Source organism: Merops nubicus, unplaced genomic scaffold (assembly GCF_000691845.1).
Source record: "Merops nubicus isolate BGI_N331 unplaced genomic scaffold, ASM69184v1 scaffold10476, whole genome shotgun sequence".
Taxonomy (NCBI): domain Eukaryota; kingdom Metazoa; phylum Chordata; class Aves; order Coraciiformes; family Meropidae; genus Merops; species Merops nubicus.
In genome coordinates this window covers 132,769-148,963 of record NW_008614441.1, presented here as the reverse complement: position 1 = coordinate 148,963, position 16,195 = coordinate 132,769, and the positions used below count along the sequence as shown (strand labels likewise).

The following is a 16,195-nucleotide window of genomic DNA, read 5'->3' as shown; positions in this document are numbered from 1 at the left end:
CTGCAAGGAAAGCTCTACCCCATTAAACAACAGAAAGTCCATAGTACTAAATACAAGCAGGTATCAGATCCTCTCTGTATTTGCAAGGAACACTACATTTTGCTGATGAACTCCTGGCATTTTGTTAGTAAATATCTCTAGAATAGATAACATCTGACATAATATGTAGGCACATACTAAAGGTGCATAGATAGACATGTGCATGTATAACAAATACATACATGCCTGTACTTGTGGGCATATATGGACACTTTTAAACATCTATGTCAGCAGATAACAGTGGAATTTGCTGCATTCATTCCTGATTCCTTTGGGGCTCTGGAATTTTGGGATCTGACTTCTACTAATAGGGAATCTCTGGATGTGTTGTTTCAAATGCTGGTTGAAATAAAAGGAAAAAAAAAAGAAGCAGGAGCAATACAGCACATCACAACAGCAGGTTAAATATAGACATGGATTACAGAGCCATTGTTTTCACTCCTGCTAAATAAGACAGTACTCTTAAAATGGAACGCCACTTGACCTTTCTGTCTCGTCAGTGTGTGATTGTATTTAACTGATGCAGGGAGGAAGCAGTTTCCCCCTGGAACTGTCCCCTGTTGATATGACGGTTGCTACTGCTGGGTCACACCATGCTCAGGAGGCAGAAGCTTAGTGCTCCAGAACACAAGAGGGGTCTTGAAGCTCATGGAGGAGCTCTGTCCATGTCCCACAATGACACACGCTCTTTTTTCAACTTCTCCCAGCTTGTGCTCTCTGCTGGCAATCTCAGATCACCACCAGTGCTCAAACATTCAAAAATCACATACTTTGAAGTGGAAATTCTTGATGTGCAAAGCAAGAAGCAGATCTGCATTGTGGACAAGGTGAGTGTATTATTCTAGCAAGCTGGGGATGTGCCTGGTTCACACAGTGCCAGTTCAGGGACTGGTTTTGCTCTGTTGCGATCTTATTCTGTAATAGAAATATTTTCATTCTTTTCTCTAGGAGATACCTTGAAATTCTCATTAGTCACAGTCCCTGTCTGTTTTCCTCCAGGATTTTTACAAACCCTACACTAGTTTCTTTTATACCTTCTGGCTGCTCTGTGGAGTCAAGATATGTCCTTAGGCTGTCTCTTGACATGTAAACTACACAGTTTATTTCAGACCATGATACTTAAAGGTCTATTTCAGACTGGATATTCAGTTTTAACGCATTTATAAAGCTTAACATCTCTGCAATGCTGTAGGTTCTTGTTGGTATCTAAACGTATGCAGCTGCACCCTACTTAATCAGAATTTAAAAAAAAAAATATTTAAACAAGTAACCTTAGCTAAAAGAATTTTTTTTTGTTTTAAATAATGTGAATGAAAAAAAAAACAAACTACAGTCAAATTGTATAAGTAGGATGAGAGGACTCTGAGTGAAGGAAGTTTACAAAATGGTAAACAACAGCTGAAACCATGCTTCATAAATAATTTCATCACAGTTTTTGTGATTCATTTGCCCTCAGCAGAAGACCTGGTCTCTTGCATGCCATGAAAATGGGAAGTTTAATCTATTGAGACTATAGGATTTTTCAAAACAATAGAGTTTTGAGACTTACTGTTTTGCTAAAAGATAAAAAATATCCTCACTGGCAACAGCTGGAACTAGTGGACAAGTTTATTTCAAATGTTTAATTTAATGCCTTTGAAATATGCAGGGTGGAAAAACTACTGGATTTCTAGTGTTCTTGATTATTTAAGGTGCTTTCTTACAATTTGTGTGGCTAGTTAAATCTAATCTGTTCATTCTTAATGAGTCAAAATATTTTTTGATATTTTTTTTAATCTAACCAAAGGGGAAACGTGTACAAAATGTTCAAATAAATATAACTATTAGTATAATTTCTGATAGTATTTACGTTATTTAATTTACTGAGTGATATTCACACAGTTATTAAAAAGGATTATCTATCTACTATACTGAATAATGTTTTGATCCAAAAAAAAGACTAAATCTGTTTATTTTAAGCATTCCTGTAGTGTCATTAAAAGAAATATATTAACAGAAACAAGATTAGGTGAAGAGCCACATTTCAGAAATCCTTCCATGAGATGTGGAAGAGCTGTAGTCTGCTGGGACAATAGCAGACCTGTGTTTTAATCTTGGTTCTGAACATTTTCTGCACCTTCTGTAAGCCATGAACTCTGCCCCTGCAGCAGTAGAAAGAGAGTTACAAGTGGTGATTGTGAAGTACTCTCTATACAGAGGTAAAATACACATAGAGGAGCAATACCAACTGTAAACTGAAAGCATTTGCTCAGCAATCTGTTTTCAGTTTACACAGCCATGGCCAGTAGCATGGACTTTTTTTTTTATTTCTAATTTTTTTTTGACACATACCAAGGTATTGGTGCAAGTACAGTGAAAGGGTGAGATTTCAAAGACTGCCTAAAGAATTTGAATTTTGAATGCACGTTCACCTGACTAAGTCCCTTAATTTGCTGTGATAAGCCCTTCCTAAGGTAACCCTGAAAGTACAGAAGCTGAGTTCCTTATTCTTGTGAACACTTGTTAGTATTGGTAAACTTTGTTTTGGTTGCTTGTTAAACAAGAGACCATTTTACTGGATTGTGCATAATTTTCTGCTTAATTAAATATAACATTGATACAGACCCAACATGACACTTCTAATGCCTGTTTTCTGTTTGTAAGATGATTATGATTAGCTTCATTTCTCAGGGTTGCATGTAATTATTGCATGCCAGGATTTATAACAGAGGAGAATAGGAACCACAGATTTTTTAAATGTATGTATTTATACTCTTATAGCATGTTGTTAGTAGTTCAGACTATTGTGATTTAGCAAATACATTTATAATAGTCTCAAACTAATAAATCTAAAGGGACAACCTATATTATAATGGTAGAGAAAAGACACCTTTTCTTTCTTCACCTAATAGAAACTCAGGCAGATTGATTAGATGATTAATGCTATGTGCTTAAATAACAGCCACTGCTTCCAGAGGGCTGGTTTCTATGAGACTCTTGCATAAGCATAGGAATCCTATTTAGATTAGTGGGAGCTCTGTAAAGTCTGCAAAATAGTAATACATCTAACTAGTTGCAGTGTTTAGAAAGAAAAGATGTCTTGTGCTCAATGCATTGTCAGAGATTTAGAAGAGGTGTGTTCCACTGTGTGAGCTCAAGCAATCCATTGACATCAACGGGTTTTGGATTCAGCATAAGTAACTGTGACTTACTTCTCCCTCTGTAAAAGGAAAATAACATTATTTCCTTTGGCTTTCTTACCCATCTTATACTTTGGGGAAGGATCAGTCACATATTAAGTGAACCAAGTTGTTACTATAAGGCCTTGATTATATTTTAGATTGCCTTAAATGAACAGAATAAATACATATTTGCATGGATTTTAAGCCTGCAAGATACATTCAGATTGTACTGCAGGGCTTTTTTTTTTTGTTTGTTTGTTTTGTTTTGTTTTGTTTTTGTTAAGAAAGGCAGAAAAAAAATATTGAAAAAGCAGCAGCAGAATTGGAAAACCCCAGACATTTTATCCAATAATCATCCCCTCTAGGAACTGGGTCTTTAAGAAAAATACCTAATCTTGCAAAACTTTAATTCACAAAGAGTCAGCAAGACTGGCAGTTCTTTTTGTACATGTGTACTTTGAACATAAAGTTCTTTATAAGAATATAATTTCTTTCATTTAATATTGTCAGCCTGCTATGGGGACTTTCTCTACTGCGGATATGACATTATGCACGTAGTTCAGTGCATACAAGCTTTTCCATTGAGTTACTTAAAGGATTGAAAAGAGAAATAAGAGCACTGTGAGATCTTTTCCCCAAGGTTTGCTTTTGGTACAAGAATTAATTCTAAAGTTAGATGTCCTGGAGAAGAGGCTTCAGATTTAGGGGATGGAGAGAGAAGGGAGGAATCACAAACCTGCCTCAAAATTTGTTTCCAGTTATTCTACAAAACACCCCCAGACTAATTCTGGTAAAACAGTAGCGACCAGTGATTTCTATGCAATAGGGGGCTACCTATGAGGGTTGGAAAAAGGCTTCAGAAAGCAGTTAGTAGGGAAAGCTAATTTAAACCTAGGCTACAACCCCTTCCATCTGCCTTTGAAAGCAGTATATAAATGTTCAGAGGAGGTAGCCTGTGATTTTGCTCATGAGAGCAGAGCTATCCATGCTCTGATGTGAAGGCAGCAGGAGGACAAAAGACAATGAAGTTGTGAGGAGATGTATGAGTGGTCCACATTCCCCTTGAGAGGACAAGTGCAGGCATGTGGGGCAGTTTGAATGACAGAGTTTATGGTCTTCCTTCCCTGCTCCCCAGGGAGGCAAGCCAATGTCCTGCACACGGCAGGGCTCAGCTGTACATGGAGCATCTTGCCTGACCCAAGATCCTTCTGTGGCCCAGAAGAGGATTTCTCAGAAGAGAAAGGTGTTTGCTGAAGCAGGCAAAGGTCTTACAAGAGCTGGTGGCTGAAAGCCACAATTAGGCAAATTTAGCCAAGAAATTTGGTCCATATTTTGACAGCCAATCAAAGCATGATAAGTAACAGTAGGGCATCTTGTGGGTGAATCTTCTGACCTAACTTGCTTCAACATGCAAATCAATACTGTATTTTTTCAAGATGTTCTGTATTTGAAACATGAACCAGACAGGTTTCTTGCTTGAGGAGTGAAAGATGTATTCAGCAAGTATAAACCTCCTCATTGGGCAGTGTAAAAGAGCAGGTGAGCCTAAGGTGATCACAAGTCTCTTTTTTACTTCACAATTTATTAATTTCTATGGATGAAAATCCTGTCTGTCTGTAAAGAGGAAAAGGCACGTAATTAGTGGTTTCTTGTTAAAAATATTTTCAATGAGAAAGACTCTCAAAATGTCTAAGGATTTTGGCTCCCATACTATTTCCAAAAAGTTACAGAAAACAACAGAACATGCAAAATTCATCAAGTCTTAAAATGAAAGAAAATAATTCTGCCTTGTATTTTTAACAAATAACCCACATTTTTTGTTGTCAGCCACAACTTAGGAAAAATACAGAGCTACTCAAAAATTGTTTTACTTGTACATTATTCCAAAAGCCTGATGTAGGTTAGTTTTAAAGTTATGGATGTGCAGTGATTTGATTTATAAATGCTGTTAAGGCAACTCATAACTGTTTCTGTTATAGCATTCATTGTATAATATTTTTTTCTTCAAATTAACTTGTAGTAAAATGTATTTTCCCACAAACATAGTGCAATGTAATTAATTTTGCATGAGCTGCTTTTAAGGCAGAAAGTGTTACACAATACAGTTTTTACAGAATAAATCACCTTTGGGGAAACTAGCAGAGAAAGCTTTTTTCCACCAACAGCCTCAGAGCTCAGTAGTTTCATGCTATACGATTTTGCAAGTTAAGCTATAAGCAGAGGTGCAAACTCAGGTTTTGCCTGCTACCCGGTGGCCTTCCTTTCCAGAAAACTGCTTAAGGGAGACAGAAGAGAGCTTGCTTCCTAGGTGTGCAAAGCAAGCACCTCTTTTTCTTGGTGTGCTGCAAAGAGGATGAAAGCTGCTTTCCTACTGTTCCTTAAACCAGACCACCATGCACCCAGAGCTCTCTCCCAGTGGAAAATCCAGTTACTGTCAGTTAAATACTTGTGGTTAACAGGACATATTGTAGGAACATTTGACTGCATTTGTGAGTGTAGACATGCTGTGCAATGCCTACAGTGAAAGTCTTGTCAACATTGTTATTTTTTTAAGGAACCATTGTGTAGGGCCTGTCCTTTTGTTACACATTTTGGTTGCACCCAGCATAACACAGGTCTATGCATCAATCCAGTTACTCATATATACAACATTTCTTGCTGTTAAATGTTAAACAATGTATATACTACTACACCTTTTGCCAAAGATCAGTTAGGGCTTATTCTGATTACTCTGAAAGGCTTGTCTGTCTCTGAAGGAGTTCACAAACATTTTTTGTTTGTAAAGCACCTAAAACAATACTGTCCTCATATCTGTATGCTATGGCTCAACAATACAATGGATTTACACCAGCATAACAGCAAAATCAGATACGTGCAGAAATGGCATCTCCAGTATCAGAAATCTATTACCCTCGCCTGTGGTTTGCAGCTCTGTCAGAGAAAGTGAGCAGCCAAGAACAGTCATCAGCTGTTCTTTTGTATAGTCATCAGCAGCAAATAAAAATATCTTCTCACATCGTGACTTGGAGGTTAGACATACAACATTCATTTTAGGTAAGCAAATGCAATCACTGAAGTAGGCAATGAAATACTTCAAAGGAACTCTTTGCAGTACCAGGACAATGCTTTTTGCATCAGATTCTCCTAATTTGCTTCACTGTAGGGAAGTATAGCAAAGAAATCCTTTCCTAGGAAACAGATGAATGTATCAATTGCCTTGTATAGTCTTTTTTTTCCCCCCTGTGAATCTTGCAATTATAATATTTCATTTCAGAGGATTCTATATTCTTCCTTGTGGAGAAGGAGCAGAACCTGTTTACTTCAACAGTGGCCTCACTTCTTGCATAGGATTTTTAAGATCATCATCTTTCTCATTCAAGAAATCTATCGTTAGAGATGTCTTGCCTCTGGTGCCAAAGATGCCCAAAGGGACTGAATAACCAACTATGTCAAAGGAAAGGGCTTCCACACACATTGATTCTGAGTCCCACAAACTAAGGATTCCTACAGCAATAAGGGTGAAGGAACATAGACAAAAAAACTAGCTGGATGTAAGCTTATTGCTATAGAAGTCCTTGTTTTTACATCTTTTTGGAAGGAGGATTTCACTGTGTCTTTTACTGTATCCATTGCAATGGAGCTCTTGTCCTTGCTGGGAGGCACTGCAAGGCTATTACATTTACAAACATGTTATAAAATTTATGCATTTTCTTGCCTGTAAGAACTGAATCTTATGCCTGCTCCCCAGTGCTGGAGGTGATGACAGTAGTATTTTCTTCCTCAGTTATTAGTTACACTTGGTAAAGTAGATAAACATATTCAAATTATGTTAGAAGCAATGCATTACACTCATTTCTTCCTGCTCTGCTAGAAATTCATATAATTTTAATGTCAATAGAGCCTTTTCCTTTATATAGTCTTTCCAGATGAAAAGAGCCAACTAGACATATTCATTTCTGCTTGTTTTTTGCTGTCACCATTCCTGTTTCAGTATGGCCTTTTAAATGATATACCTGGAGAAATAGACTTGGATTTATTTAGAAGAGAGCAGGGAAGGGAGAAGCTGGTAACTTTACGGCATTTAGCGTTTGGAAAGGGGTAATTTAGAGAATTACAGAAGCTACTACAGAAAGCTAATGCTTCAGCTGATACTAATTTTCAAAGCTTAGAAGCAACTTTAAATGACAGGTTTTATATAGCTCTTATTTTAAATAGAAAATCCTAAGCCTGTGAGGAAGAAAAAAAGAGCAAAATACAAAAAAAGATCCAAAAGAATTAAAGCATGTTTCAAAGTTCAGTGAAAGCAAGAGAATGAATTGTTGAGACACTGCTGGTGCTCCAGATATTCCAGCCAGCAGTAAAACCCAGCTATACTACCAGAGCAGTGAATATTGCCAAAAAAGTATCTGTAGAGACAAATTCACACTACCCAGTGTGAAAATGTCCTCTTTCCCAACAAAATTATGACATTTTACCCCAGCTGCACATTTGCTGTATTGCATGAAAGATAATTCACTGTTTATTGCAAATTATGAATGTACTGGTGCAATGTAAGATGATAGGGAGCTGTAGGTGTTTTATTAGTCTAATAGTTAATCAGCACAACCCATGATGGAAATTTAGGTGTATAACGGCATCTCATATAGGCATTACTGTAGCATTAAAACACTCCTGCCCATGATTTATTAGTCCATCAGAACATGCTTCAGGTTCTTCCTGAAATAAGACATGTGATTCTTCACAAAATACGTGAGCCATGTAGTAATGGATCTATAAATATCTAGCAGTATATATGAATGCTATTATTATAACATATCTGCCTACATTTAAACAATTTTGGAGTTTAAAAAGTCCTTAAAATGCAAGCTTTCCCTATTTCAATATATACAGCTCTTTTGCTACAAGAGAAAAAATTGTGGCAGTTGGAGAATCTGCACCAGAAATGCAGCAAGCATCTCTTCATTGCACTTGGATTGCACTCTTCATTGCACTTAGATTTCTAACTGACCTGATGATGTCTAATTGTTCTCATATATCACCCTTGTTCCCCATTCCTTTCTGCTTCTCAGCTTCATAGTTCCCTTCATAGATCACAGGGGGCTCACTGTCTCTCCATCTTTCCCTGCATGCTCTCCCCAGCATAACTTTAGACCTAGTGGTCAAATTTAAATCATCTAAAAAAAAAAAAAAAAAAGGCTCAGAAGATTAGTTAGTTCTTGCTTGTCTGATGGAAGCTGGTGGTTGAGTAGCAGAGTGTTTCAGAGCAGAGAGTGCAGAGTGCAGCCTTCACCCTTCACCCCTGCTGTGCACCAGTAGCCAGCTGCCAGCTCAACATGCATGTTCTGACTGGGCAAGGGGATGTCAGCAAAACAGCCCCAGTTTCAAGGAAGGGATACGGGGCAATGGAAAAGGTTTGGAGGTCATTAGGTCGTTTAGAATCACTTATTTCACCAATGCATGTTTTCCTGTGAATTTTCTTTTGAGTTGCTTAATCTCACTCTCGCTTTCCCCCCCCCCCATACAGTCCCTCAAATAGTTTGTGACCATCCTGTGCTAAATATTGCTTGAATTTCTTGGGTTTGCTCCTTGATTTTAAATGTTAGCAGTCTGCATAGGTATAATAAAGCAAACAAACCTCTGCAGCCATCTGATAGAAAAAAGGGAGACAAATTCAGAGACATTTCACAGCTAAACTATAGATTTAATCTGTGCTAGGACTGACAATCAAACCCCTAAACCTCACTTTGTTCCTCAGAAGAATTGGTATAGATAAAGCCTTTGTTGTTTGTTTCTTTCTTTCTTTTCAAGTGCATATCCCGAAAGTTGTTGGTTTTTTTTTTTTTTTTTCCTCAAATTACAGTGAAAAAAACTTAGCCTTGATTTTTTGATGAGGCAGAACTTGGGAAAGATTATATTACAAATTAATTTTGGAATATTTCAATCTGTTATGACAAAATAAATATTTCATTTTGAGAGCAATTTATTTTACAATTTAATAGTGGACTTATTTGAATATTATTTCCTATTGGGTTATTTTCCATGGCATAAGAGCCATGTGTTGTATTATTTTACACTATCATGATTGATGTATCATGAAATAATGCAAAAGTAATGAAAATTCCATACCAATGAGAAATAAAAATAAATTAAAATAATGCAATGAAATGAGCACATTTCTGAAGCAGGATTTTAAAAAAAGGAAAGAAACCATTTTCTGTTTCATTTTAAAAATTTGAAGTCAATGCAAATTTATGTATCCAGATTTTTGACAGAACAACTCCATTTCCCTAGTAGAAAAATGCTGTGACAGAGGCTTCCTGACAGGTTCTGCTCTTAAGCTCTTAAGCTCTTAAAGTCAACACAGCAACTTTACTCGTCTCCCTTTAACGAAAGGTCAGAAGTCACTGAGGTGTGCCAGTTCTAGTCGGATTTGCTCAGAAATAAGTGAACATGGTGAGTTCTGTAAATTGAGGGATGGCCTACACACCTTCTGTCTGCTAATGAGTTGCATTCTCTTGACTTCCACTCTCACTTTAGGAGAGGGAGAAAAAGCTTTTTCTGGCATCTGGCACTTTTTCAGAAAATTTCTAGCAAAGGGAGAGGATTTTTTCTTATAAGTACCCAGCTATCAGTACAAAACCAATACATCATCTTTGAAGACGAGCTTGGCCAGTGTCAATTGACGTGACAGCCCCCGACAGGCATGTCCTTATGTGTATTCTTAGATAATTTGACCCATAGTCACTGGAAATATTAGTTAGATTATCTCATATGCCAAAGTTCATGTGACTACATAATAATCTAGGAGATTGCTAAGTGATACAGCCCTCTACTCATGTATATTGGAACTGACTTGAGTTAAAACTATAGTTCTGAATGTCTCCAGTTTCTGGAAAGTCTGGCTTGAGATCAGAGCTACCTGTTTGGTAGGCAGTTCACTGCAGTCTGCTGAATACAATATTAAATTCTATATAAAGCCTTTGTGTAGTTGCTGACAACACTTGTCTATATGTAGTTGCTTCTATGTCATTTCCACAGAGAACTCATCTATTTATATCTCTTTGGATTTGATTAGCAAACTGGTCCACCAAGCTAACAAGAGAGGAGCGTAGGACACACACAGGGAGGTTACAGTAAAACAGTACTCAGTTTTTAATACCATCTTTGAAAATTGACAGTAAGAAAAAGTAATCTGATCTAGAAGCCAAATTCACAAAACTTAGGGATCAATAAGAACAGGCGTTTTCCTGGTTAACTTTCTGTGAAATGCTGCTGATTTCTAATAATACAGAATGGTCCTGAAAGCAAGGACAGGGTGCAAAAGCAGTAATGATGAAGTAGTTTCTGAGTGCTGAATTTGGAAATTACCTGGCTTTCCCATTGGCTGGTTGTCTGGTTTGGGGTCAGCTCCCCAGCTGCAATAAGCTGATGTTACCTTTTGAACAAACTAACCCTTGGCTGAAGATGGGGCCATCTGTGGTTAATGAGCAGCTGGAGTGGCAGAATTTCTGAATTTCTGCAATTACGAAAAATGACTGCTGTTGGAAAGTATGTGACTCAGCAGTGCAGCCGTACTGACCTGTCACAAAAGGAGAAGATATCCAAAGGGAAATGTCGAGTGAAAGATCACTTATTTGCTAAAATTCTATTATTCTAATTCTTACTGATATTCTGCTAACCTCTAAGCCCTGAAAGAATTCTATAGTGCAAGAACTATGTGATACAATTACATCAGATCACCAGACTGGTAATAATTCCTTGACTTATAAATGTGAAAGAGGTATGAAAGTGGATAACTATCTGATTAGTTTGCACTCACAAAAGGCACTATTAAGTTTCCATAATATCTTCCACTTAGTGTTCCTCCTTGAGTCATAGCCTAAGCTACTAATGTGGTATTTTGAATCTTAAAAAGAAATGTGATGCTTTGTGCATTGCTGCATAAAGGAAGTATAGAACTGGAATGGGTGACCCTGAAGGTCCTTTCAGTCTTGAATTCCTAAAAAATAAAAAGTTACCTCCAATGGAAAAGTAAAAGTATTTTTGCTATGAAGGTACGGGAAAAACAGGATTCGAGGTTTTTAAATCATCATTTTCTGATTGAAAAGTGTAATGAATGCAACCCAGACCTGTAAAATCTGCATTTCTTCATGATTTTATTTTTGTGAAGAAAAAGTAGTCTTGGACCTTACATATGGTAGCAACTTACTAGAAAGTTAACTATATTTAAAATCTGGTCTTAGACTACAAGTTACGAAAGTGGAGGGAAAATTGGCTTTGCCAGTAGACAGACTACTTGTGCCAAGTAAGAGGTGTTTTTACAATGAAATCCATCTTTTAAATAAACTAGGGGTGGTCTTTCACTCCGTTTTCCCTTTGTGTATTTGAAGAATGCTGAAATAGAGGAAAAGGAAGGTTATAACACTTTCAGAAATAATTTAAAAGAATAAAAGGAGAGTAAGACTAATAATTGTGGTGAAATGTTCCAGGGTGTTTTATTCAGTTAGCACAAAAGGTAATAAGAACAGATCCTGTTCCAGTCCTTACAATTCTTCAGCTCATATTGATGTACAATGAAAAGAACAAAAGATAATTAATGGCCTATGAAGAGGACATTCAGTAGTAAGCTGATGTCTCGGCATCCATCTTCACATTGATCAATATTAGAAACTATAACTTCACTGCTTGTTTTATGAGGTCTTTAAAAAAAGGACACAGAATTATCAAGATCATAAAAAAATGTATTTCATTCTTTTGTGGCTATAGCCTCATTATTCTGCCTGGGAAAGGACACTGTGATTCCTCTATGTCGTCGCCCTTTCTGAAGAGGATGGTATTTGTGTTACTTTTCAATTCGTGATCTGTGTAGTTTGTCTCAAGTGGAAAGGTCCTTCTCGAAGCCAGCTGGCCCATAAAGCAAACGTCTTCTCTCCCTCCTGTCTGGGTGTGTGCTCCAGGCCATCGCTGGGCACATGCAGGCCATTCAGTGCAGTGCCATGCAGAGCTGCCAGGCTGTGACTAACCAACCAAGGACATGCTCTGCTTGAGCCTGAGCTGGCAGGATTTAAACTATCTTGAGCCTAAAAGCAGCTTGGATGTACTTGGGCACAGCAGTGCTCTTGCTAACGAGCTCTGCCCCTCTCATAGGTGTCACACAGAGCACAGTCCCACTCAGCTGCAGCTAGGTGGTTCAAGCACCAGCTGTGGAGGTAGGGGAGGTGGTGTGTGACGCTTCACAACACGCCACATGGATACACTCACTGGTTCCTCCTCTGCAGCAGGCCATTGTATGCACAAATCCTGGCAGGCACTTTGTAACTTTTAAACACCTAAGGCATGTGAATGGTTCTGTAGGTGGACCTAAACCACAAGCTTAGGCTAATTTTTTGATAACTAAAGTTAGGTATATGAATCAAAGCAGGCTTTGCACAGCAGGACTTTGAAGGAAGAAAGCACTGAAAGCCTCAGGTTGAAAAATGGGAGAGAGATGTTAAGGTAGAATTGCTAAGAAGGGCAGGACTAGACATTTTGCACTGACCAGAAGTAGCACTGCCTTGAATTCGATACATATGCAGGAGTGCAGGGGATGGGACCATGGGCTCTGGTCTGAGCTAACAAAGCTCTGTGAGCATTCTACACTTAATGGTCTTTCAGATTCCTTGACTTAATCAGATGATCAGCTCTTCAGAGCACAGGTTTGCTCTGGCTATGCTTGCCCAGAACTCAGCAGCGTAGGGATACAGGCCCTGCAGTAATATTCTAAATATATTTCTAAATAAATATATTTAGAAAGCCAGATCATCCTCCATCACATCAGAAAAGGCCATTCCTATCCTAGAGCTGGCAACGCCAGGTCAGAAAACCTGCACACCTGCCCTGTGCTAGGACAGATTTTGGTCTGCAAGTCCTGTGTGCCATACAGTCACTGTCGGCTAACAGCACCTGCATCCATATCTGAGGGATTCTGGGTGTGAGGTTACAAAGTGTGAGAAAGAAATTTCAGATATTTTAGAGGTTCTGAAAACACAAAACCCCTCTATCTCCTGTATTTGACTGAGTAGAGGTTGCACACATTACAAGAAAGGGACGTGTGCTCTTCTACCGGATGTTGTGTCGAATAGCTTAAGTGCAACAAATACGGGTAAAATGTTTTCTTTCCTTTTGAACTGAGGAGGATAAGATGGCTTTTCCTATTATTCCCTCTACCTAGGAAGAAAATGGTCCCAGCTGGCATCAGTAACTCCAAAGGCAATGTCCCTTTCCTGGACCAGTACTGTCCAACCCATTTTGGGTGCAACACAGACCTTGGTGATGTTGGGAATGGGGAAGGAGTACATCCTTTATTTCAAGGAGCCCAGGCCTTGATTTGGGTGAAGTTGGTATTGCTTAGCAGGTGCATTAGAGAGACAAGTCAGGGTTTAAGTAGAGGTTCACTTATTGCAATTTCTTCAAATAAGGACTTCTCCAATGTCCAGTAAAGCCCTCTGGAACGGTGGAAAAGAAAGCATTCTCACCTAAACCCAAAGAAAAAGCTAGGAAAAATCTGAACTTTATATACCATTTAGCACAGGTTACCATTTTACACTTTTAGATTACTGAAATCTGTACTGAGCTCTCTGCCTGTTCATATTATTACTAGAAAAAAGTTTGCTTACTCCTAAGCACTAATGGCAGGTATATTGTATATTTGTGTGGGGTGTCAAATTATATAAGAGCAATCCTTTTCTTTCATACCTATGTGTTGCTTCTGAGGCAGCAGTTTTATTTTCTCTCATGAGTAGTTCTCCAGACTCAGTCTTTTCAACAAAATAAGCTTCGTTAAGGTGCTGACTGATCTCTGCTGCCAGGATTTCTTAAATTCTTCTCTATTCTTTTTCATGATTATCACCAGAACTCACTGATATTACTAGTAAGTAATATTCACAGATAAATATCACTAATCACACTTGGAAAAAGTGGGGCTATGGGCTAAAGGTGGTGCTAAGATCTAAGAAGTCTCCGTAAGTCAACTAATGCTTAAGTGTATGCATTCTAATTAAAGCAATGAAATAGGAATCAGATTGCCCAGCAAAGCCCATATAAATCTTTAGATGGAAAGAGACAGACAGGCTTCTGCAGGGCAGAACTGTTAGGTTCCTGTATAACTGCCAAGGAGGCTACATCAGGAAATTTGTTCTGGTTAGACTGAGGGAAGCTGGAGATGGGGTGAACCATGTGATGAATGCCCAGCCAGGGAAAATGGTACCATGGCTGTTTCTCTACCTCAAACTAAAGAAATTCTACTGCTCCTCAAGATTTTGCTATATGTCACCACTACTTCATACTGGTATTAGCCCATGCTGCACAGGTACCTAAGGTCTCCAGGGAAGGTGGTTTTCTGCATTCTCTGTCTGGCTGCAGTGATGAGGTCTCTCATTAGAGCCAAACCAGGTTCCTATAGTTAAGATAGAGTTCCATTTAACTCTCAGCCTTTTTGCTTAAATGAACAATATAGAATATTAAATCAGTGACAGCTGCAAAGGTATGGTCTTCCTAAGACCAGACCCTTACCTCTTGCCACCTCAATCTCAAGCTCAACATACTACTTTCTGAAGTGTTCTGTTGCCTTCCATTGTAAAGGCAAGGTGTTTCTAAGTCTTTTGCTCTAGTAAAATCTGTTTCTCAGATACTTTGTACATCATGTATTAAGAGATCAATATACATAATAAAATAGAGCCTAAAAGGCCTCTAGACTGCCTTCTAACACTGTGTCACCTGAACTGCCTCAGTGCACGTGAGCAACAGCATGCAGAAGCAAACTCATTTCAGGCAGAAAGGACAGAAACTGCCTCCTTTGCTACTTGCCCCTCAGGAAAACCTTTTCATGTCTCTAGAGGACATGCACCAGTATGCTTGAACCTAACTTTAAAGCTAAGCCTTCAAGTTGTCCCACTGGTTTCATCTTGGGGGCAGTTATTGCCTCAGGTAGGGCCAGCAGCTTCCCCTCTTGACCCTGGGGATTTTACCCTTCCATTGGCCAAGCAGGGGTGATCCAGGTAATGTATAAATCAAATGTAGAGAGTCAATAACATATCAACCTGTGAGAGCAAATGTGCTGATTTGCTTCATTATTGGCTAAGGAACTTGCAAAAAATTGAGTTATCTCTCAATAGAGGAGGGGAGAAGACAGAAAAAATTAATTTGCATGCTTTTTTGTTTTGTTTTGTTTTGTTTTGTTTTCCAGGTAGCTCCATCATCTACCCTTCTTGATGTGAAACACAAATTTCACAAAGCATGTAAGTAGTACCATGGCTAGCAGGCAGGAGGCATAGTTAGAGGCCTTTCAGCTTAGAGAAACTGTCAAATTTATTTTTCATGAAATCTCACATGAAAGCTAAAACGGGCTTGACAGCTCCAGTGCTAAATAAGAGCAGTGTTTGCACTAAGGTTCTACTGTAGCTATTGCAGATGTGGGAGGCTGAAAGGAGAGGTCTGCATAATTTATCACTGCCAACCTATGAGGGGCAATAAAATCCTATCCTCTTTTTAACATTACACACTGTCAATTCAAGACCACAACTGCTTTTGCCTTCCTGGTGTTATATTTGATAAGCTTCAATAACATTAAACTGCATCAAACTGGCCATAAGCAGACCATGTAGATCAAACAACTACTGTAGTGAGGAACTGAAGCATAAAGTGATTAAATGACTTATCTGGGATCACGCAGACAATTTGACAGACTTCTCAACTGGCTCAGACATGTCCAGCTCCTTAATGGTCAGGGAAAATTCCCTTCTAGCATCACATACTTGTTTTTCATATCCCTGAGGAAGGGAGAAAGTAGCAAGGGAGAGGGTAATTTTTACACATGCAGACTGCAGATACGGACCTTGTACATGAGAAATGGTGAGAGCAATCATATTTGAGAATCCATCTTTTCTTCCTGCCAGAGAACAGAGCAGAACAGAGCAGTTTTGTTCTTTTTTTTTTTTTTTTTTTTTTTAAAAAAAAAA

General features: G+C 38.4%; 1 protein-coding gene across 1 annotated transcript in view; it reads left to right on the top strand.

Moving 5' to 3' along the window:
• The first annotated feature begins 591 nt into the window (after nt 1-591).
• Nucleotides 592-16,195, top strand: part of TECRL (trans-2,3-enoyl-CoA reductase-like) — a 61,657-nt gene continuing 46,053 nt past the window's right edge. The window contains exons 1-2 of the mRNA XM_008942242.1: nt 592-866; nt 15,424-15,475. Of these exons, the coding sequence (XP_008940490.1) occupies nt 633-866; nt 15,424-15,475 (286 nt within the window). The 5' untranslated portion in view covers nt 592-632. The remainder of the gene's footprint in view (nt 867-15,423; nt 15,476-16,195) is intronic.